We start from the raw sequence: 22,597 nt of genomic DNA on the forward strand, positions 1-22,597 counted from the left end.
TGATAATTCATTACCTAGATGATTTCCTGACCATGGAAGTCGCACCTTCAACATCAACTTTCAAGCGCTTTTGTGTACCGACTTCTCAGTCTTCCCCCGGGTCTTCAGCGTGGCGGCAGCTTTATCTCACAGAACGGTCAGGCCAGGATGGACTTGTCCATGTGGGATGAGTTCTTGGCCCAATGGTAAGGCATGAACTTGGTCATTGCCGTAGTTCAGACTGCTCTCCAGTGTTATGGACTGACGCGGCGGGCCATGCCGGGTTTGTGGCCATTGTTGGGACAACAGGTGGTTCAGGTACAGTTGTCCTAGAAACGCTAAATCTGCAATCTTTCAATTCCACCTTGGCCCTTTTCTAATATTACCCCTCAATGGCTGCTGCTAGAAAGGGGGGGGGGGCTCCTTTGGGCGGGCCAAACTACAAGTGCTTCACCGGCAACGGGGCAGCAGGCGACTTCATCAACGGGGGCGGTCCTCCTCCCTCGCCATCAGGAGGTTAGTCAGAAGACTTACTTGGTTGGCCGACACATTGCACTTCCACCTGGTTTGCGAGCATGTGCCAGGCGTTCTTAATTCAGCAGCTGATGCCCTTTCTCGCTCCAAACTTACAGGTCTTCCTCTGGGCACATCCCACGGAAGAGGAAATCCAGGACGAACCACCACCGTTCCAGGAACTCATCCTGGATTAGCTGTTTTCATGGCCCATGGGTTTATGCTAGCCCAGTCAGCACTGTCACCCAACACCAGACGCTCCTACGTGCGAGCTCTGATCATCTTCACGTTCAGCACAGAGTTCAATATTTCTGTTTGGACCCGTTGTCGTTAGAACCATCGGGGCATTTTCTTCCTTTTGCCATTTTAACTTAGAACTGGTGCACAGTATAATTAAACCATACCTCTCCGGAGTTCAGTTTCACATCAACACGTACCCCAGTCGCGGTACCTTCATGGCATCAAGGCCCATCAAGAACATTCCAAAAGGCATCCTTCGGTTGGAAGGCTGCAAGCCTAAGTTTTGTCAACCAATCAACGGCTGCTGGTTCTGGGCTTTGGCTGACTTGTCGGACACTAAGCCGTTGAGGCAGAGTCCTATGATGCCATCAAGATAGCCATGTACCTGGCCTTCTACAGGTTCCTGCTGCCAAACAAGTTCACCGCGGGAACTCGCTCAGTACCACCACATGTCGAGGGCAGACCTAGTTAGGGTGGACGTTCATTGTCCTGACACTCCAACAGTCCAAGACCAATCAACTGGGGCCACCAGTCGACCTGCCGCTGTATGCTTCTTTCAACAGATGGTGCCCTGTGCAATTGCTGAATCGACTTATCCGGGTGGGACAGGTTAGTGATGCTCTCCTGCTGAGCCTCTATGGCAGGCCTTTCGCCACGCCCAGGTTCGTCAAGTACTTGAGAACCCTGCTGGGTAAGTTAGGGTGCGATCCTGTCGCCCTCTCCGGTCAATCCTTTCGCTTAGGGACAGCAATGGCGGCCTCCAGCCTTAGCATTCCTGTGCATATCTTCAAGAGACCAGGGCAGTGGGAATCCCCCGCCTACTGCAGTTGCATACCCCAATGTGAAGGCAAGCTCAGACAAGAGTTACCGAGTTAGCCAATGAGTTTTGTTTTGCATACAATGCACTTGTATTAAAAGTTACTCGCATGCTCTCCTTTTTGCCCTCTTTATTTTACAGGCCTGCCCGAACAACGGTTTTGGCACGCTACTACCGTAGTTATTTAATTATTGTCATGTTCTCTATCTCGGCTCATTTCCCTGACCACGAATGGGAAGGCGGAGCCTGGAGTTGTGGGAGGGGAGGAGTCGCCTATTTAAGGTCGGGGCCCCCCGCCTCTTCTGGGCTGGTGCAGGGATCGCTTATCCCTCCCACCACTGCCCCTTTTCTACAACATTCCCTTCTTCTTCCTTCCTTCTTTATTTTACAGGCCTGCCCGAACGACGGTTTTGGTACGCTACTACCGTAGTTATTTAATTATTGTCATGTTCTCTATCTCGGCTCATTTCCCTGACCACAACTTACATTGTCGGGAGCATGTTCAAAGAGGGCTGCAGGCTCCTTTTGAAACTCTTTGTCAAATAAAGGTGAAAACCATCTGGATGTAGGTCTCAACTGACTGCCGTGAGAAAGGGTTTGGTGATGACTGATATTTGCAAGTGACGGTAAAATCATCTCTGTGCTGATGGCTTCCTCAGAGGTGAAAATTAATTCCACATGGGCTCGTCCGTGATTTGAACCCAGGACCTCTCGCACCCAAAGCAAGAATCATACCCCTAGACCAACGAGCTGAAAGCTGGCTGCCTTTATTGGCCTGCTTCCTGGACTAGGCTGAGTAGTAGACAAGGGCACTGCAAAAGTTCAAGCATAGCATAAAAGCGCCTTGACTGGGACCAAGAAGACGATGTGAAATCAGGCCTTTAGCCTAAAGCTTGGGCTCATCGGGGATTTGAACCCGGGACCTCTCACACCCAAAGCGAGAATCATACCCATAGACCAACGAGCTAAGAATGTCACCTTAGCTGTAGAATTTTTTTTTCTCAAGAAATAGTCTTCTCCTCTACAAAATTTGTTCTTCCTTGGATGAAAGAAATTTAAAATCTTTGCGTTTTTCGAAAATATGGAAAGCCAAGGAGAAATTTGGTCAGGGCAAAATCACTCCCTTTCTACCAGTAGGGTCTGGAACCAAACTCATGGTCTTGCAGCTTGGACCTCCTGTACCCAAAGGTGGATAATTACCCCTTGACTGAAAGAGGCAGAACCCAAGCGTCACCTATCGGCAATTTCTCAGAAGCCGCTTTGGACACTTTGGACACTTTTCCCACACTTTGGAGATGCAAGAGCCATTAAGCACTTTTGCCTGCACAGATTCAGCCATGGTATAATCAAAGCTGCAAGTTAGGGTTTTGGGATTTGAACCCAGGACCTCACGCACCCTAAGCGAGAATCCTACCCCTAGACCAACGAGCCTTTAATACACATAGAGATTTTTTTTCTTTTTTTTTTTTAAGTCCAACAAGTGCCTTTTGATGTAGGGGTTTTTTTGGTGCCTCAGGCCAAGTTGTGGGACTTTGCGGGCAAGTGATTGATACACAATTAAATATGTATATATAAAATCTTGGGTAATTTATTGTAAAGACATGCGTTCAATTAAAATATAACAAGCAGTCATAATGTGCATAGGTGTTGGGTTATAGACCCAAGGTGCATAGAGGAAAGATTAGTTCGGAAATAGTTTCCGTGACATAAGTGAAAATAAGGTGACTTTTTTTTGGATGAGATTCTCTGTTTTTCCAGGCTTGCTTGCTTGGAACTGTGTTCACAGAGGTCATCCAGTATTTATCCTACACGTTTCGGCTAACGATGTAGCCTTTATCAAGGATATTTTGTAGCATCAAACTCATGATTTTGCAGCTTGGACCTCCTGTACCCAAAGGTGGATTATTACCCCTCGACTGAAGAAGGCAGAACCCAAGCGCCACCTATCGCCAAATTCTCAGAAGTGGCTTTTCCCACACTTTGGAGATGCAAGAGCCATTAAGCACTTTTGCCTGCACAGAATTAGCCATGGTCTAATAAAAGCAGCAAGATAGAATGCTAAGTCGTATGCTAAACAAGGGGCTCATCTGGGATTTGAACCCAGGACCCTTCATACCCTAAGCAAGAATCATTCCCCTAGACCAGGGGTATTGATTTAATATTTATCGAGGTCCAGTCAGTAAAATTTTCTTGTAGCAGAGGTCCGAATATCATGTCAGAACCCGTGGCGTCTTTTCGCATGTGCCAAACAGCATGTTGCCTCAGCACCATGCAGCTTGGTTCTGCGCGATTTTGGAAAAAAAAGGTCAAGGACTTCTTTCTCTATGTTTCTCGCGGGTAGTTCAGCCCGCGATGTGTGCACCACATGCACAGATCTGAATCCCTCAGTCCCCACTGCTCATCACAGTCCCCTCCGCCTTCACATCAAGATCCCCTCTTGATGAGTGTCCTCAGGTTCCCCTTTACATCACCCCCCTCCACTCCTTTCACAGTAATGTTCTCACGCTTCCTTGTCATCGACCCCCTCCCCCCCCCTGACAGTACTATCCTCTGCCCCTATTTACATCACCCACCCCCCATATTACTGTTCTCTGTCCCCACAATCCCCCCCCCCCCCCCCACAATACAATCCTGAGCTACCCCGCATTACTGTCCTCAGCCCCTTTCACATTACTGTGCTTATTGTCCCCCACATTACATTTCTTAGCCCACCCACATTACAGTCCTCAGCCTCCCCCAATTTAATGACACACACACCCACATTACAGTCCTCAGTCCCCCACTTTATTGTCCTCAGCTCTCTCCACATTACAATCATCAGTCCCCCCCACATTACAGTCCTCAGCCTCCCCCAATTTAATGTCCCCCCTACACACACACACACACACACACACACATTACTGTCCTCAGCCTCCCCCAATTTCCCAATTTAATGCCCCCCCCCCCCACACACACACACATTACAGTCCTCAGTCCCCCACTTTATTTTCCTCAGCTCTCTCCACATTACAATCATCAGTCCCCCCCCCCCACATTACAGTCCTCAGCCTCCCCCAATTTAATGTCCTCAGGGCCCACCGAACATCACAGTCGTCAGGGCTCCACTTTAATGTCCTTAGCCCCCCCCCCCACTATGATGTCCTCAGCCCACCACATCACAGTCCTCAGCCTCCCCACTTGAATGTCCTAACCTCCCCCCAACACCCCACATTACAATCCTCTGTCCTCCACTGTAATGTCCTCAACATACACACACACACCACAGCTCTTCCACTTCGATGTCCTCAAATACACACACACACATCACTGTCCTCAGCACACACATTCCTCATTTTCAGCTTTTCAAACTAGTGTCCTCACTCCCTGGGACTTCACACCCTCCCTTACTGTCTTACCTTGCTTACACAGATCGAAGGTTGGAGGGAGGCACAGGCACAGCATATTTGGATGGAGGGGGGTGTTGCAAGATCGTTATTGGTTGCTAGGACTGCCCTTCATCCTAGCAGCCAATCCCTGCTTGTTAAACTCGGGCAGCTCTGCCCAGCTCCGCCCTCCATCCAGAACTGTCCTCCCTTCTGCTGTCTGCTCTGTGAGGAATGGATTACAGAGCGACGGCAGGGGAAGAAAAGGCTGCTAAATAGCGGTACCGCGGTGGTCCGAATGGAAACATGACACGGCCATGTGTGGCCCGCGGTCCGCCATTTAGTGATCACCGCCCTAGACCAATGACTCTTGAATGCACTTAGATATTTTGTTTTATTTTAAATCCAACAAGTGCCTTTTGATAGCCCAAGCCAAGTGCCTCCTACAATGCCATCTGCATATTTTGCTAAAAAATATATTTTCTAGGGTCAAGTACACTGGGAAACTTGGAGACGAGGTCAGCATGCATTTCTAAAGCCAAGAGCAAACAAATCCTTTTTCCTAGGGATTGAATTGTACGCTGATCAAACTTTTCCCACTGTGCTGAAAAGTGGCAGCAGTGAACGGGGGCTAGTCAGCACCTGTTGCAGTTGATGTGGAAGTTGAATACGGTATCACTAAGGGCGCTAAGCTTTGGATGCAATTTCAACTTTTTACAACTTACATTGTCGGCAGTATGTTCAAAGAGGGCTGCAGGCTCCTTTTGAAACTCTTTGTCAAATAAAGGTGAAAACCATCTGGATGTAGGTCTCAACTGACTGCCGTGAGAAAGGGTTAGGCGATCACTGATACCTGCAAGTGACGGTAAAATCATTTCTGTGCTGACGGCTTCCTCAGAGGTGAAAATTAACTCCACATGGGCTCCCCCCTGCGATTTGAAGTGTGGGAAAAGCCTCTTCTGAGAATTTGGTGATAGGAGACGCTTGGTATATGCCTCCTTCAGTCAAGGGGTAACAATCCACCTTTGGGTACAGAAAGTCCAAGCTGCAAGACCATGAGTTTGTTTCCAGACCCTACTGGTAGAAAGGGGGGGATTTTGCCCTGACCAAATTTCTCCTTGGCTTTCGATATTTTCGAATTAGGCAAAGATTGTAAACTTCTTTCATCCAAGCAAGAAGATTTCTGCAGAGGAGAAGGCTATTTCTTGCAAAAAAAATAAAATAAATAAATTCTGCAGCTAAGGTGGCATTCTTGGCTCGTTGGTATGATTCTCGCTTTGGGTGCGTGAGGTCCCGGGTTCAAATCCCGGACGAGCTCAAGTTTTAGGCAAAAGGCCTGACTTCACATCGTCTTCTTGGTCCCAGTCAAGGCGCCTTTTAGAGATGGCCTTTGCGGTTTGTCCGGAGGTCGGTTTGTGGCGAACTTTGCTAGTTCGCTGTCCGTCGATCATGCGAACATATGGCAATGTTCGCTGCGGCCATATTCTTTCACATTGTAAAGAACTTTGACCTATGACACATCCATCAGGTGGTACAGTACAGCCAATTGAGACATTTCAGCACATGGACATACCCCATACCTTATAAATAGACCTGATCTGGCTGCCATTTTACATTCTGCTTTTTGTCAGTGTAGGGAGAGGTTTGCTGTGTGGAGCAGGGATAGATTGTCAGTGACACAAATCGCTCGGTAATAGGTCCACAAAAGTCCTTTTAAGGACTGATTTTTGGTATAGGTGTACTATCCATATTCTGTCTTTTGTCAGTGTAGGGAGAGGTTGCTGTGGGGAGCAGGGACAGATTGTCAGTGACACAGATCGCTTGGTAATATGTCCACAAAAGTCCTTTTAAGGACTGGTATAGGTGTACTATTGTTTGCTGTGCAGTATATAGGGGTGTAATACATTTATAATATACTTTCTAATATAGAAAGCATATTCTAGTGAATTTGGGTACTGCAGAAATTTTGCCTCTTTGGCTGTGTTAACTCTGCTAGACACAGTGACAAAAGTTACTAGAAAATATTTTTCATAACTGGTGTGATAAACTAGTGGCCCCCCATTTGCGATGCGCAGCCATTGTTGGCATCGGATCAGGTAGAGGAGGTAGCAACAGCCGCCACCCAGCAGTCTGACGACAGTACCCAGATCAGCCCAAGGAGGATGGTCCCCGCTGTTGCTGCCTACTCCGAGATCTCAAATCTTAGTGGCGGGGAAGGTGACGTCGATGATGTTGTGTCTATGGACATCACGTGGGTGCCCACAAGAGAGGAAGAGGAGAAGAGTTTAGAGGGAGAGATGGACCAACAGATAGGGAGGAAAAGCTGGCTGAACTTACATTGCACACGAGGGACAAAGCCATCAACCATGTACGGTCACATCTGGCGCTCCCAGGACACCGGCACATGGCTCTGCAGTGTGGGCTTTTTTTAATGTGTCCGTAGCTCACAACAGCGTTGCCATCTGCAGCCTTTGCAGTCAACGCATAATTTGCGGTAAGCCCAACACTCACCTAGGGACGACCGCCTTAAGAAGGCACCTAGACTCCCATCACCGAGCCCAGTGGGAGCAATGCCGTCAGAACCCACAAAGCCACACTCCAGGCTCTCACGTCCAGCCTCTTCTCCTTCTCCTTCACCTCTCTGCTCACAATTGTCCTCCACTCCACCTTCCATCATGCCGTCCTCAAGTTTTTCTGGAAAAAGACAGGCTTCCGTGGCCCAAATGTTGGAGCGTAAAAAAATTATGACGCTGGATAACACTCTTGCCCACGGTTGACCGCTGCCTTGTCGGACTCGGAGGCCTTTAGAAAATTTGTGGCCATTGGAAAACCACAATGGAAGGTCCCAGGAAGGAAATATTTCTCACAGAAGGGCATCCCAGAGCTATATGGCCATGTTCAGCGGCAAGTGAATGTATCTCTGGCACGCAGTGTCGGTGCCAAGATACATCTGACCACAGACACGTGGTCTAGCAAACACGGGCAGGGAAGGTATCTAACTTTTACTGCCCACTGGGTGAACCTTCTGACGGCCGTCAAGCATGTAACCCGTGGCACCCGTGTAGATTTGATTTTACCACCACGGATTGCATGCAGGCCTGCCTCTTCTTCTCCTCCTCCATCCTCCCTCTCCTCCTTGGCTGACTCCTCCTTTTCCACTGCTACCGTCTCTTCCGCTGCGCCCCCCAAGATCCCCAGAACCTATTCGGCATGCCAGGTGAGACATTGCCATGCTGTGCTGTGTCTGTTGTGTCTGAAAGCCAAGAGCCACACTGCTCCTGCACTCCTTTCAGCTTTACATACACAGGCAGATCAGTGGCTAACACCGCTGATCTGACAGTTGGTAAAGTGGTGTGCAACAATGGTGCCAATCTGCTGAGCGCACTGAAACAGGGCAAAATTACACACGTGCCATGCATGGCACATGTCCTGAACTTGGTCGTGCAGCGATTCGTTGTCAAATACCCTGGGGTCCAGGACGTCTTGCGGCAGGCCAGGAAAATCTCAGACCATTTCAGAAGATCTTACACAGCCATGGCTCTCCTTGCTGAGATTCAGCGGCGACACAACCTGCCCGTCGGATGTCTTTATTGTGACTGCCCAACGTGATGGAACTCAACCTTGTATATGCTTGATAGGCTGCTCCAGCAGAAACGTGCAGTTAACGACTACCTGTACGAACTCTGCGGCAGAACAGGTTCTGGGGAGCTTGGGTTTTTTTCACCGCGCCAGTAGCTTCTCATGCGCAATGCATGCAGACTTCTGCGGCCATTTGATGAGATCACCAAACTGGTCAGTCGCAGCCAGGGCGCCATCAGTGACATCGTACCTTAAGCCTTCTTTCTGGAGCGTGCATTGTGTCGTGTCATTGATCAAGCCGTCGAGGAGCAGGAGCAGGAAGATGAGAAAGTAGCAATGCTGGATGAATTCCCAGGGGGGGCTACTCCATCTGAGACAAGTCAACAACAGGAGTCTGAAGAGGAGTCAGAGGAGGATGGTACCGGGGCGGATGAGGAGAAGCAAGAAGAGCATGCTTTAAATCTTTCTGGGATACCTGGTGTTGTCCGTGGATGGGGGGAGGAGAAAGAGGATGACATTATCCTGGATGAGGAGCAGGAGCCAGGCCACTACAACGCTTCCAGTTTAGTGCAAATGAGGGCCTTCATGCTCCAGTGTTTTAAGAGGGACACCCATATAAAAAGCATAAAGGGCAAGGACCTGTACTGGGTGGCAATGTACTAAGAGCCCCGGTACAAACAAAAAATTATGGAAATGTTACCACCATCACAGAGGGCTGTTAGAATGCAGCACTTCCAGGCCTTGCTTCGGGAAATGCTGCATTCTGCTTTTGCGTGCGCTTGCAGAGGAATTTCCACTCACAGAGAAACAGTTGCGGGTAGCAATCCAACAGCGACTGCAAGAAGAGGGCGGTTTGAAGATGTGTTGGTCACTTCTGATATGAGATCATTCTTTCAGCCGACCCATCCACAGCTGTCCTCCGGATCCAGCATCAGGGAATGCCTAGACCGACAGGTGTCCGACTACATCGGGTTAACGGCCGATGTGGACGCTCTGAAAAGTGATGAACCCCTGGACTACTGGGTGGGCAGGCTTGACCTCTGGCCAGAGCTTGCAGAATTTGCAATGGAACTGTTTGCTTGCCCTTCGTCCAGTGTCCTGTCCGAAAGGACGTTCAACACAGCAGGGGGGATCGTGACCATTAAGCGCACTCGCCTAGCTCACGACAGTGTTGACTACCTCACATTTATAGAAATGAATGAGGCATGGATCTTGGAGGAATTCAACACAGGTGACCAGTAGACCATGTTTGATTCAAATTCCTCATGACAGCCCACAAATATCCGCCACCACCCATAACAATTCATGGTCCTTGTCTTAGGTAAATACAGCGGCATAAAAGGCCTTTTATGTCCGTTGAATGCCTAATTTTTGGGGCCTGTAATGACCGACACTTATTTATCCTGTGAATGCCTAATGTACCTCCAGCCACAGAATACCAAGTTCTTTGCTATCAGGTGAACGCCTGTTGGCTAATTTTTGTGGCCTGAACTGGCCGACCCTTACTTCTGTATCCTGTGTATGCCTAATGTACCTCCAGCCACAGAAAATCAAGTTCTTTGCTGTCAGGTAAAAGCCTGTTGGCTAATTTTTTGGGCCTGTACTGGCCGACACTTACTTCTTTATCCTGTGAATGCCTAATGTACCTCTAGCCACAGAATACATTGTTCTTTGCTGTCAGGTAAAAGCCTGTTGGCTAATTTTTGGGGCCTGGAATGGCCGACACTTACTTCTGTATCCTGTGAATGCCTAATTTTTTCAGATTGGCATTGAAATTCAATGGGTCTGTAAACGTTCCGCTAAATTGTGGAATGGATGCGGACCCATTTTACAGACATGTGAATGGGCTCTATATGTATTTGACATGTATTTACCGGCTGCTGTCAGTTCTGGCTGATTTAGAAAAAAAAAAAAATAATTTTTTTGGCTGAAGAAAAAAAATAAATGTTTATGGCAACTTTCCCAATAGCAATACTTCTGGTATGTCAGTGTCCATGTTGTGGGACTATGTGTGCACAGTTAGTAAGTATTTTGTGGCTGCAAATATGACCTGGAGGTTTTTAATGTTCGCCTGCCATTAAAGTGAATGGGGTCTTGCGTTTCGCGAACATTTGAGAAAGTTTGTGGATGGCCTTCACGAACCGCCCCGTCCTATGTTCGTCCATCAGAGGTAAGATATACAGTACAAGTGCTTATCTAGTGGCAGAGTCTGTGGGTGTGGATCCTTCTAGAACCATCCTGCAGAATTGCTGTCATCTCTTCCGGCTGCTGGGCAGAGAGATGGCTGGCTGGGGAGCCTGGAGGAGCCCCTAGAAGCCATGCTAACCAGTATGGAAGGCACAGCGGAAGTGACATCACCGGAAGGATGGGAGGTACCAGATGAGAAGAGAAGCAAGGCTATGTTGTGGAAATTTAATTGTGGACATTTTCTTTAGTTAAATAGTCATAATGTCTCCCAGTGTCGGTTTTACCGATAATCGCTATTCACAGTGATTATCGCTTTAACTGTCATTGCAGGAAAGACTTGTTAGTGAAAACCTTCCATTGGACGAGATGGCACAATACTAGTAGCAAAGAGAGTCCATCGCACAGATCTATAGCCGCAGTTCGGGGCCCTGTACTGCTGAGTTATGTTTGTGATATGGAAATTCTTATCATTTTACCAAGATTAATAGATGGTACCTTTTAGTCACATTCGATCGGTATGACTGAAACACTGCTGCTATTATCTAATGCAGATAAAGCCTCATCAACTGGAACAAATAGAATGGTCACTATCAAATCTGGTTTATATATGAATCACGTTTGATTAGATCCACTAACAGGTAATGTTTATGGATGAACACAGACAGGTCCATAAGATGGCAGCCATTTCTGCTCATCTCTGCACATGTCTGTGTTTCTACATAAGCACTGCCCATTGTACTTTTTGAATGTATACATGTTCTGTGATTGGTGGTCTTGAAGCCACTCCCTGTATCTCCCTTTTGTTAAATAAACCTACTGTGTCTTGGAGGAGTCAGTTACTCAGAGGAAACCTCCAGATAGCATCGAATTGACTACAGCAAGCGTGTCTGTTCATTTCCTTTGCTACCGAGCGCTCGGAAACCTTATACAAAAGAGCTGTACATTGTACTTTTCAGTACAAGCTATTGATAGCGTTTGGTACGTATTAATCTTCAGCGCACTGAGCGTGTTTCTATGCTCCAAGCCCTATTAATTTCCAAGACAGGCTATGTGCTCATAGTATTTTGCTCCTTCTACAGGCCTTTCCTCTTAGTCTATACAGAACCAGTCACAACTCTGAAGACAGCAGCCGCAGGTGGTCCCATGCATTCCTTTATTGTACCCCCATAACCAAAGACCAGTGGCATTTTATGGAATACCCTCTACCCTGATCATTGGTATTTTTAAATATTTATTACTGGCTGGACTATATATAATCTCTGTGCGCCAGTATCTCCTTCCTCCATTAGCAGAAACACAGGATCTCCATCTTCCCTACTAACAGAACGGCGATCTGCCTTGTTAACTTTGGCAGACCGGTGTTCTGCCTCTCTCGGGAACGATTGCTGGGTGCCGGTGGACATCATGTCCACTGGACCTGCTGATTGACTCTCTGTATCTAGCTGGAGCTGAGTGCCAGCAGCATGCGTTGACGCCGCAGACCCGGAAATGCAGATGATGTAGAGGTACGTGATTCTGGCCGAATGGCCACCCTGCCGCAGTACAGGTATGTGGGTGGACCAAAGAAAACGTTTCTCTGATAAAGAGAGAGGCTATGACCTGGTGGATTGCATGCAGAACTCCTGGGCCCAGCTGAGGACATTTAGGGCCTTAAGATTGAAGATGTGGTGGATGTCTCCTTTTGGTTTGGGAACTGTGGACAGAGTAGAACTCCTGGAACTCTTCTGGCCCCAGACCTGGAAATGCATCTCACTAATAAAACCCCAATGGATGACTCTCTATGAACTGATCACATTCCAATCACCAATCATCTAATCATTGGTAAAAAAGAAGACTCGGCACAGAATATTGTGCGAATCGTTTTTATTGGACAAGATCAGAATAAGCGATTATCACACAGTAAATGATATGAATAAAATAAAGCTTAAATCTTTTATAATAGAATTAACAAATGTGTCAAATGTATTAATAATCATACATTGGTTGGACCAATAAAAAGCCGACTACTTCAATAAATCAAAAGGAGCAAAAAAATTAAGCAACCAATCATCAGGTATGCATTCTTGACCGTGATACAATTGAGGACCCTATAATCAATGCAAGGTCTCAACTCACCCCCCTTCTAAGAAGGTTCACCAGGGAAAGATAAATCCTGATTGGCTGCTGTGGGTTAATGCATGTTACAGGGATCTTTTTCCATCCAGTAGGTTAGATCTATATACATATTTATAAGTAGAACACAAAAAGAATTAAGAATTTCCCATTAGGTCCTCATGCAGTTGCATAATAGGCCATGTATTGTAATGATTGCCCACTTGTTGCCTTGTGTATTGCCCGTCTATTGCCTCATCTCCTGTCATGAATGATCACCTGTTGCCTCATGCATTGCCAAAATTGTCCATCTCTTGCCCCCTATAATGTTATATAGCAGTGGGAAATCATTACATTTGCAAAAAAATAAAAAAAATATTTTTTTTTAACATTTTAGGCCAATTTGTTTTCGGCTACATATTTTTGGTTAAAAAAAAAAAAAAAAAATCGCAATAAGCGTATTTTAATTGGTTTGCACAAATGTTATTGCATCTACTAACTACGGGAAAGATGTCATTTTTATTGTTTTTTTTTTTTTCTTACCAACAATGGCGGCGATATGCGATTTTTAGCGGGACTGCGACATTGCGGCGGGCAGATCGGACCCCTAACTGACACTTTTGGGGGGACCAGTGACATTACTACAGTAATCAGTGCTAAGAATATGCACTGTCACTGTACTAATGGCACTGGCAGGAGAGGGGTTAACCCTGTGGGTGATTAAAGGGGTTAAATGTGTACCTAGGGGAGTGTTTCTAACTGTGGGGGGGGGCGTGGCTTGTGAAATGACCATAGAGACCTGTGATCCTATATAGAAGGCGCTCTATGATCCTTCCACAGAGAAGGATGGTTGGATGTGTTTACAACAGCGTGGAACGATCGCGGGTGACCGGCGGCAATCGGAGCCGCCTGCCCCACACATCGGCTTCCCTGCTGACGGGCGGGGGTGGGAGTTTGCCGGCTCGCGCTTGCCCCCTAGCTGCCTCCAAGCCACTGACGTAGACCTACGTGGGTTTGCCTGGGAGAGTAAAAAGGCGGCGTGTGGTCGGGAAGTGGAGAAGTTTGAGTTGAGGTGACGGGGAAGAATATATGGAGGAAATCTTCCCCCAATCCGATCTGTGTGAGAGGAGAAAACATCGATTCCCACTTCTCACCATCAAACGTTCCCCACAGACACACGCGGTAGGCGGGATCTATCTGCTATGTGTAGGAGGGGCCTTCCTAGTATTATCTCTCACTTCTCTATTCCATATAAACCGCACTTCATCTAAACCGCTCTGCGCAATTTTATACCGGCACGTTCGGTATCTATTTACTCGGCCTGACATCATCTTTCACATTATACAGAAAAAATTATGATAACTTTACTGTTTACTTATTTTTAAACGCTGCGAAATTTAATTTTTTCCCCACAAAATAGAATTGGAAAGACCGCTGCAAAAATACCGCGTGACAAAAAAAATATTGCAACGACCGCAATTTTATTCTCCAGAGTCTTTGCTAAAAAAAATATATTTAATGTTTGGGGGATCCGAGTCATTTTCTAGCTAAAATATTGATTTTAACTTGTAAACCACATGAGTCAGAAATGGGCTTGATCCTCCAAGAGCTAAAACATTTCCCGCACTTTGAACATTAACAGGGAAGCTCACCTGTGTGTGTTTTCTGATGGTGAAGAAGGTTTCCTTTATTGTTAAAACATTTCCCACACTCTGAACATGAATAGGGACGCTCACCTGTGTGTATTCTCTGATGACTAACAAGGGTTCCTTTCTGACTAAAACATTTCCCGCACTCTGAACATGAATAGGGACGCTCACCTGTATGTATTCTATGATGGCTAAGAAGGTGTGCTTTATTGTTAAAACATTTCCCACACTCTGAACATGAATAGGGACGCTCACCTGTATGTATTCTATGATGGCTAAGAAGGTGTGCTTTATTGTTAAAACATTTCCCACACTCTGAACATGAATAGGGACGCTCACCTGTGTGTATTTTCTGATGACTAACAAGGGTTCCTTTCTGACTAAAACATTTCCCGCACTCTGAACATGAATAGGGACGCTCCCCTGTGTGTATTCTCTGATGGAGAAGAAGGTCTCCTTTATTCTTAAAACATTTCCCGCACTCTGAACATGAATAGGGACGCTCAACTGTATGTATTCTATGATGGCTAAGAAGGTGTGCTTTACTGTGAAAACATTTCCCGCATTCTGAACATGAATAGGGACGTTCACCTGTGTGTATTTTCTGATGTCTTAGAAGCTTTCCTTTTTCATTAAAACATTTCCCGCACTCTGCACATGAATAGGGATGCTCATCCCTGTGTATTCTCTGATGGCAAAGAAGGTTTCCTTTACGATTAAAACATTTTCCACACTCTGAACATGAATAGGGACGCTCCCCTGTGTGTATTCTATGGTGCTGAAGAAGTCTACTTTTCTGGTCAAAACATTTCCCACACTCTGAACATGAATAGGGAAGGTCACCTGTGTGTTTTCTCTGATGGCTAAGAAGGCTTCCTTTACGATTAAAACATTTTCCGCACTCTGAACATGAATAGGGACGCTCCCCTGTGTGAATTCTCTGGTGCTCTAGGAGGTTTCCTTTGTGACTAAAACATTTCCCGCACTCTGAACATGAAACAGGTTGCTCCCCTGTGTGAATTTTCTGGTGCTGATGAAGGTGTCCTTTGTGACTAAAACATTTCCCGCACTCTGAACATGAATAGGGAAGGTCACCTGTATGTTTTCTCTGATGGCTAAGAAGGCTTCTTTTCTGTTTAAAATATTTCCCGCACTCTGAACATGAATAGGGATGCTTATCCCTGTGTATTCTCTTATGTCTAAGAAGGCTTTCTTTACGATTAAAACATTTCCCGCACTTTGAACATGAATAGGGACGCTCCCCTGTGTGAATTCTCTGGTGCTGAAGAAGGTTACTTTTGTTTTTAAAACATTTCCCGCACTCTGAACATGAGTAGGGACGCTCACCTGTGTGTATTTTCTGGTGCTCTAGAAGGTTTCCTTTGTGACTAAAACATTTCCCGCACTCTGAACATGAATAGGGAAGGTCACCTGTGTGTATTCTCTTATGGCTAAGAAGGCTTCTTTTGTGTTTAAAACATTTCCCGCACTCTGAACATGACAATGAATTCTCTCCTGTATGGTATAAAGAAGATTCCCTGAGATGAGATGGTTTCCCGCACCCGTCGACACTGTCAGATATTAGAGGACTATGTGAAGTATCAGGAGATTCCAATGATCTCCTCCAATGGTGAGGTCTGTCATGTATATTATGAGGAACGGGATTTACTTCTGGAGAAGATGCCATGTCATTATCTTCTGTAGTCACATCTTCCTCCGATGTCCTTCTATTCCCACCACAGAGTCCGTCTGTCAGAAGACAAGAAAAATTACCAAGAGTTTTCCACACTCATATACACTGCTCAACACTTTATAATCAGAGTATAGCATCAAGTCAGGGAAACTCCTGGGATATTCATCTGCTCAGTGAAGTAGCAGAGGGGGTTGTTACCAACAGGTGCACTAGATGGGCAACAATGAGACGACCTCCAAAACAGGAATGGTTTTACAGGTGGAGGCCACTGACATTTTCCCTACTCATCTTTTCTGAGTGATTGTCACTAGTTTTGCATTTGGCTGGGGTCAGTGTCACTACTGGTAGCATGAGGCCATACCTGGACCCTATAGAGGTTGCACAGGCAGTCCAACTCCTCCAGGATGGCTCATCAATACCTCCCATTGCCAGAAGGTTTGCTGTGTCTCCCAGCACAGTCTCAGGAGCATGGAGGAGATTCCAGGAGACAGGCAGTTACTCTAGGAGAGCTGGACAGGGCCATAGAAGGTCCTTAACCCATCAGCAGGACCGGTATCTGCTCCTTTGTACAAGGAGGAACAGGATGAGGACTGCCAGAGCCCTACAAAATGACCTCCAGCAGGACACTGGTGTGAATGTCTCTGACCAAACAATCAGAAACAGACTTCATGAGGGTGGCCTGAGGGCCCGACGTCCTCTAGTGGGCGCTGTGCTCACTGCCCGGCATTGTGGAGCTCGATTGGCATTGGTCATTGAACACCAGAATTGGCAGCTCCACCACTGGCACCCTGTGCTTTTCACAGATGAGAGCAGGTTCACCCTGAGCACATGTGACAGACGTGAAAGGGTCTGGAGAAGCCGTGGTGAACGCTGAGCTGGCTGTAACATCGTTCAGCATGACCGGTTGGGTGGTGGGTCAGTGATGGTCTGGGGAGGCGTATCCATGGAGGGACGCACAGAACTCTACAGGCTAGACAATGACACCCTGACTGCCATTAGGTATTGGGATGAAATCCTTGGACCCATTGTCAGACTATATGCTGGTGCAGTGGGTCCTGGGTTCCTCCTGGTGGACAACAATGCCCGGCCTTATGTGGCGACAGTTTGCAGCCAGTTCCTGGAGGATGGAGGAATTGATAACATCGAATGGCCCCCACGCTTGCCTGACCTGAATCCAATAGAACCACTCTGGGACATTCTGTTTCAGTCCATTCGATGCCGCCAGGCTGGACCTCAGTCTGTTCAGGAGCTCAGTGATGCCCTGGTCCAGATCTGGGAGGAAATACCCCAGGACACCATCCGTCGTCTCATTAGGAGCATGTCCCGGTGTTGTCAGGCATGCATACAAGCACATGGGGGCCATACACACCACTGAGGACCATTCTGAGTTGCTGCAATGACATTTCACCAAAATGGACTCGCCTGCTGCATCATTTTTTCACTTTGATTTTCGGGGTGTCTTTGAGTTCAGCCCTCTGTAGGGTGATAATTTTCATTTCCATCAAACGATGTGGCATCCTTTCCTTCCTAACACATTACCCAGTCCATACCAGTACAGATCCTAACACATTACCCAGTCCATACCAGTATAGATCCTAACGCATTACCCAGTCCATACCAGTACAGATCCTAACACATTACCCAGTCCATACCAGTATAGATCCTAACACATTACCCAGTCCATACCAGTATAGATCCTAACACATTACCCAGTCCACACCAGTATAGATCCTAACGCATTACCCAGTCCATACCAGTACAGATCCTAACACATTACCCAGTCCATACCAGTATAGATCCTAACACATTACCCAGTCCATACCAGTATAGATCCTAACACATTACCCAGTCCATACCAGTATAGATCCTAACACATTACCCAGTCCATACCAGTATAGATCCTAACGCATTACCCAGTCCATACCAGTACAGATCCTAACACATTACCCAGTCCATACCAGTATAGATCCTAACACATTACCCAGTCCATACCAGTATAGATCCTAACGCATTACCCAGTCCATACCAGTACAGATCCTAACACATTACCCAGTCCATACCAGTACAGATCCTAACACATTACCCAGTCCATACCAGTATAGATCCTAACACATTACCCAGTCCATACCAGTATAGATCCTAACGCATTACCCAGTCCATACCAGTATAGATCCTAACGCATTACCCAGTCCATACCAGTACAGATCCTAACACATTACCCAGTCCATACCAGTATAGATCCTAACACATTACCCAGTCCATACCAGTATAGATCCTAACGCATTACCCAGTCCATACCAGTACAGATCCTAACACATTACCCAGTCCATACCAGTACAGATCCTAACGCATTACCCAGTCCATACCAGTATAGATCCTAACGCATTACCCAGTCCATACCAGTATAGATCCTAACGCATTACCCAGTCCATACCAGTATAGATCCTAACGCATTACCCAGTCCATACCAGTATAGATCCTAACGCATTACCCAGTCCATACCAGTACAGATCCTAACACATTACCCAGTCCATACCAGTATAGATCCTAACGCATTACCCAGTCCATACCAGTATAGATCCTAACACATTACCCAGTCCATACCAGTATAGATCCTAACGCATTACCCAGTCCATACCAGTATAGATCCTAACGCATTACCCAGTCCATACCAGTACAGATCCTAACACATTACCCAGTCCATACCAGTATAGATCCTAACACATTACCCAGTCCATACCAGTATAGATCCTAACGCATTACCCAGTCCATACCAGTACAGATCCTAACGCATTACCCAGTCCATACCAGTACAGATCCTAACGCATTACCCAGTCCATACCAGTATAGATCCTAACGCATTACCCAGTCCATACCAGTATAGATCCTAACGCATTACCCAGTCCATACCAGTATAGATCCTAACGCATTACCCAGTCCATACCAGTATAGATCCTAACGCATTACCCAGTCCATACCAGTACAGATCCTAACACATTACCCAGTCCATACCAGTATAGATCCTAACGCATTACCCAGTCCATACCAGTATAGATCCTAACACATTACCCAGTCCATACCAGTACAGATCCTAACACATTACCCAGTCCATACCAGTATAGATCCTAACACATTACCCAGTCCATACCAGTATAGATCCTAACACATTACCCAGTCCATACCAGTATAGATCCTAACACATTACCCAGTCCATACCAGTATAGATCCTAACACATTACCCAGTCCATACCAGTATAGATCCTAACGCATTACCCAGTCCATACCAGTACAGATCCTAACACATTACCCAGTCCATACCAGTATAGATCCTAACACATTACCCAGTCCATACCAGTATAGATCCTAACGCATTACCCAGTCCATACCAGTACAGATCCTAACACATTACCCAGTCCATACCAGTATAGATCCTAACACATTACCCAGTCCATACCAGTATAGATCCTAACGCATTACCCAGTCCATACCAGTACAGATCCTAACACATTACCCAGTCCATACCAGTATAGATCCTAACACATTACCCAGTCCATACCAGTATAGATCCTAACGCATTACCCAGTCCATACCAGTACAGATCCTAACACATTACCCAGTCCATACCAGTATAGATCCTAACACATTACCCAGTCCATACCAGTATAGATCCTAACGCATTACCCAGTCCATACCAGTACAGATCCTAACACATTACCCAGTCCATACCAGTACAGATCCTAACACATTACCCAGTCCATACCAGTATAGATCCTAACACATTACCCAGTCCATACCAGTATAGATCCTAACACATTACCCAGTCCATACCAGTATAGATCCTAACGCATTACCCAGTCCATACCAGTACAGATCCTAACACATTACCCAGTCCATACCAGTATAGATCCTAACACATTACCCAGTCCATACCAGTATAGATCCTAACGCATTACCCAGTCCATACCAGTACAGATCCTAACACATTACCCAGTCCATACCAGTACAGATCCTAACACATTACCCAGTCCATACCAGTATAGATCCTAACACATTACCCAGTCCATACCAGTATAGATCCTAACGCATTACCCAGTCCATACCAGTACAGATCCTAACACATTACCCAGTCCATACCAGTATAGATCCTAACACATTACCCAGTCCATACCAGTATAGATCCTAACACATTACCCAGTCCATACCAGTATAGATCCTAACACATTACCCAGTCCATACCAGTATAGATCCTAACACATTACCCAGTCCATACCAGTATAGATCCTAACGCATTACCCAGTCCATACCAGTATAGATCCTAACACATTACCCAGTCCATACCAGTATAGATCCTAACACATTACCCAGTCCATACCAGTATAGATCCTAACTAGACATATGCCGGTTTTCGGTAATTCGATATATCGCGGTATTGCATAGCTAAGGTATTGTTATTGTGACATTTTTAAAATACAGAGTTTCTCTGCTCCTGGGTCTGACTTGTGAATTGATACATTTCAGTGAGCTGGATGACTCATTCACTCACACAGCTCTCCCAGTAAAGGCCCGTACACACGTACCGATCGTCGGCATACAAACGTCGGTGGACGAAGGATCTGCCGATTGTACGCGTGTTAGTATGGTGCCTCCGACAGATGTCTGCGCACAATCCGCGGACAAAAGTCTTTCGTGCAAACATGAAAATATTTGTATGCCGACACCAGAACGGACGATTGTTCGCCTGTCAGTACACAATTCGGCCGACAGACCGCAGATTTGCAAGACTGGGCATGCTCAGAAAATAGAAAACACAGGGAAAGTTAACCATTACATGACATCACTTCTGCAGTCGGCGGACAAAATTCTTGTGCTGTCCTTGTGCTGTCTTTGCACTTTTCAGCAGACACCGACATCCCGGGGAGAAAAGAGGAACATTTGTAAGCCGACCATCGGTACGTGTGTACGGGGCTTAACTATAAACAAAATGATTACATTGTATCTTTTCCTTCCCTCTGCCAGGGAGAAAGGAAGTTTAACCTCTTAAATACTGGACCTTTTTCTGACACTTGTTGCTTGCAAGTTAAAATCAGTTTTTTTTTTGCTAGAAAAGTACTTAGAACCCCCAAACATTTTATATATTTTTTTAGCAGAGACCCTACAGAAAAAAAATGGCGATTGTTGTAATATTTTATGTCACACTGTATTTGCGCAGCAGTCTTTCAAACGCAATTAATAGACTTTAATGAATATAAAAAAAAAAAACGTAACAGTAAAGTTATCCCAATTTTTTTTTTTGTTACACAGAGAATCGTGAGAGAATCGTGATCTTTATTCCAAGCTAAAAAATCGTGATTCTCATTTTGGCCAGAATCGTGCAGCTCTAATATATATATATAATATATATATATATATATACATATACACACACACGCATAGCAGCCCACATTACATTATTATAGAGCCATCAAGCAGTGTCTGGCCTACCTGGTGATGACTGGTCCTGGCGCTCTGATCCGATGGCCTGGTCTTTAAAGGGGCAAATCCTTGCGATCCAGAAGTGGTTAAACCTGCAGGAGGACCGGTGTTTTTATCTATTAATGACTTTACTATTGCTTTAGGCCTGGTTCACATGTATGCGGGTTGGTGGTTCACATGTATGCGGGTTGGTGGTTCACATGTATGCGGGTTGGGGGCCCACATTTACACAAGCATAGCAGCCCATTGATGTGAATGGGCTTGAGCTGCTATGCCTGCGTTTTCAGCTGAAAAAAGGTGCATGCAGAATTAAAAAGAATGCAGTGGCCATGAAATCCATCCTTCTTTTGCACCATGCGACTTACCTGCCGTTGCTGCACACGCAAACTGTTTTTAAATGCCGTGCCCACGTATACAAAAAATGCAGAAAGCTTGCCAGAGCAGGAACTGCAGGTAAGTCGCATGGTGCAAAAGCAGGATGGATTTCAAGGCCACTGAATTTTAAAAAAATGCTGCATGCACCTTTTTTCTGCGGAAAATGAAGGCATAGCAGCCCGTTCAAATCAATGGGCTGCTATGCCTGTGCAAATGTGGGCCGCCAACCCGCATACATGTGAACCACCAACCCACATACATGTGAACCACCAACCCGCATACATGTGAACCAGGCCTAAAGCAATAGTAAAGTAATTTATAAACAACACCTCCTTCAGGTTTAACCACTTCTTGACCACAAGGATTTGCCCTCTTAATGACCAGGCCATCGGATCGGAGCCGAGCGCCAGGACCAGTTATCACCAGTTAGGCCAGACACTGCTTAATGACCTATTTTAGGCCTGGTTCACAGAGTCTGTACTGACTGACTATATAATAATGTGCATAAGTGAACCAAAGCCCCTAAATTCAGCAATGAAATTCAAGTGAGGTGGAAATTTTAATAATTTAAATTTAATAATAGAATACCGTGATAATACCGTATACCGTGGCAAAACCTTAATCAATTAATCGCAGCATG

At 46.0% G+C, this 22,597-nt stretch overlaps 1 protein-coding gene across 1 annotated transcript in view; it reads right to left on the minus strand.

Moving 5' to 3' along the window:
* LOC309550833 (uncharacterized protein) overlaps nucleotides 1–22,597 on the minus strand; it is a gene marked incomplete at both ends in the record, with an annotated part of 112,429 nt that overhangs the window by 5,979 nt on the left and 83,853 nt on the right. Inside the window, 3 exons of the mRNA XM_082251187.1 lie at nucleotides 14,505–14,564; nucleotides 14,964–15,512; nucleotides 15,675–15,764. Of these exons, the coding sequence (XP_082107313.1) occupies nucleotides 14,505–14,564; nucleotides 14,964–15,512; nucleotides 15,675–15,764 (699 nt within the window). The remainder of the gene's footprint in view (nucleotides 1–14,504; nucleotides 14,565–14,963; nucleotides 15,513–15,674; nucleotides 15,765–22,597) is intronic.

The sequence above is a fragment of the Pelophylax lessonae genome (genome assembly GCF_965119305.1).
Source record: "Pelophylax lessonae genome assembly, chromosome: 1".
Classification (NCBI taxonomy): domain Eukaryota; kingdom Metazoa; phylum Chordata; class Amphibia; order Anura; family Ranidae; genus Pelophylax; species Pelophylax lessonae.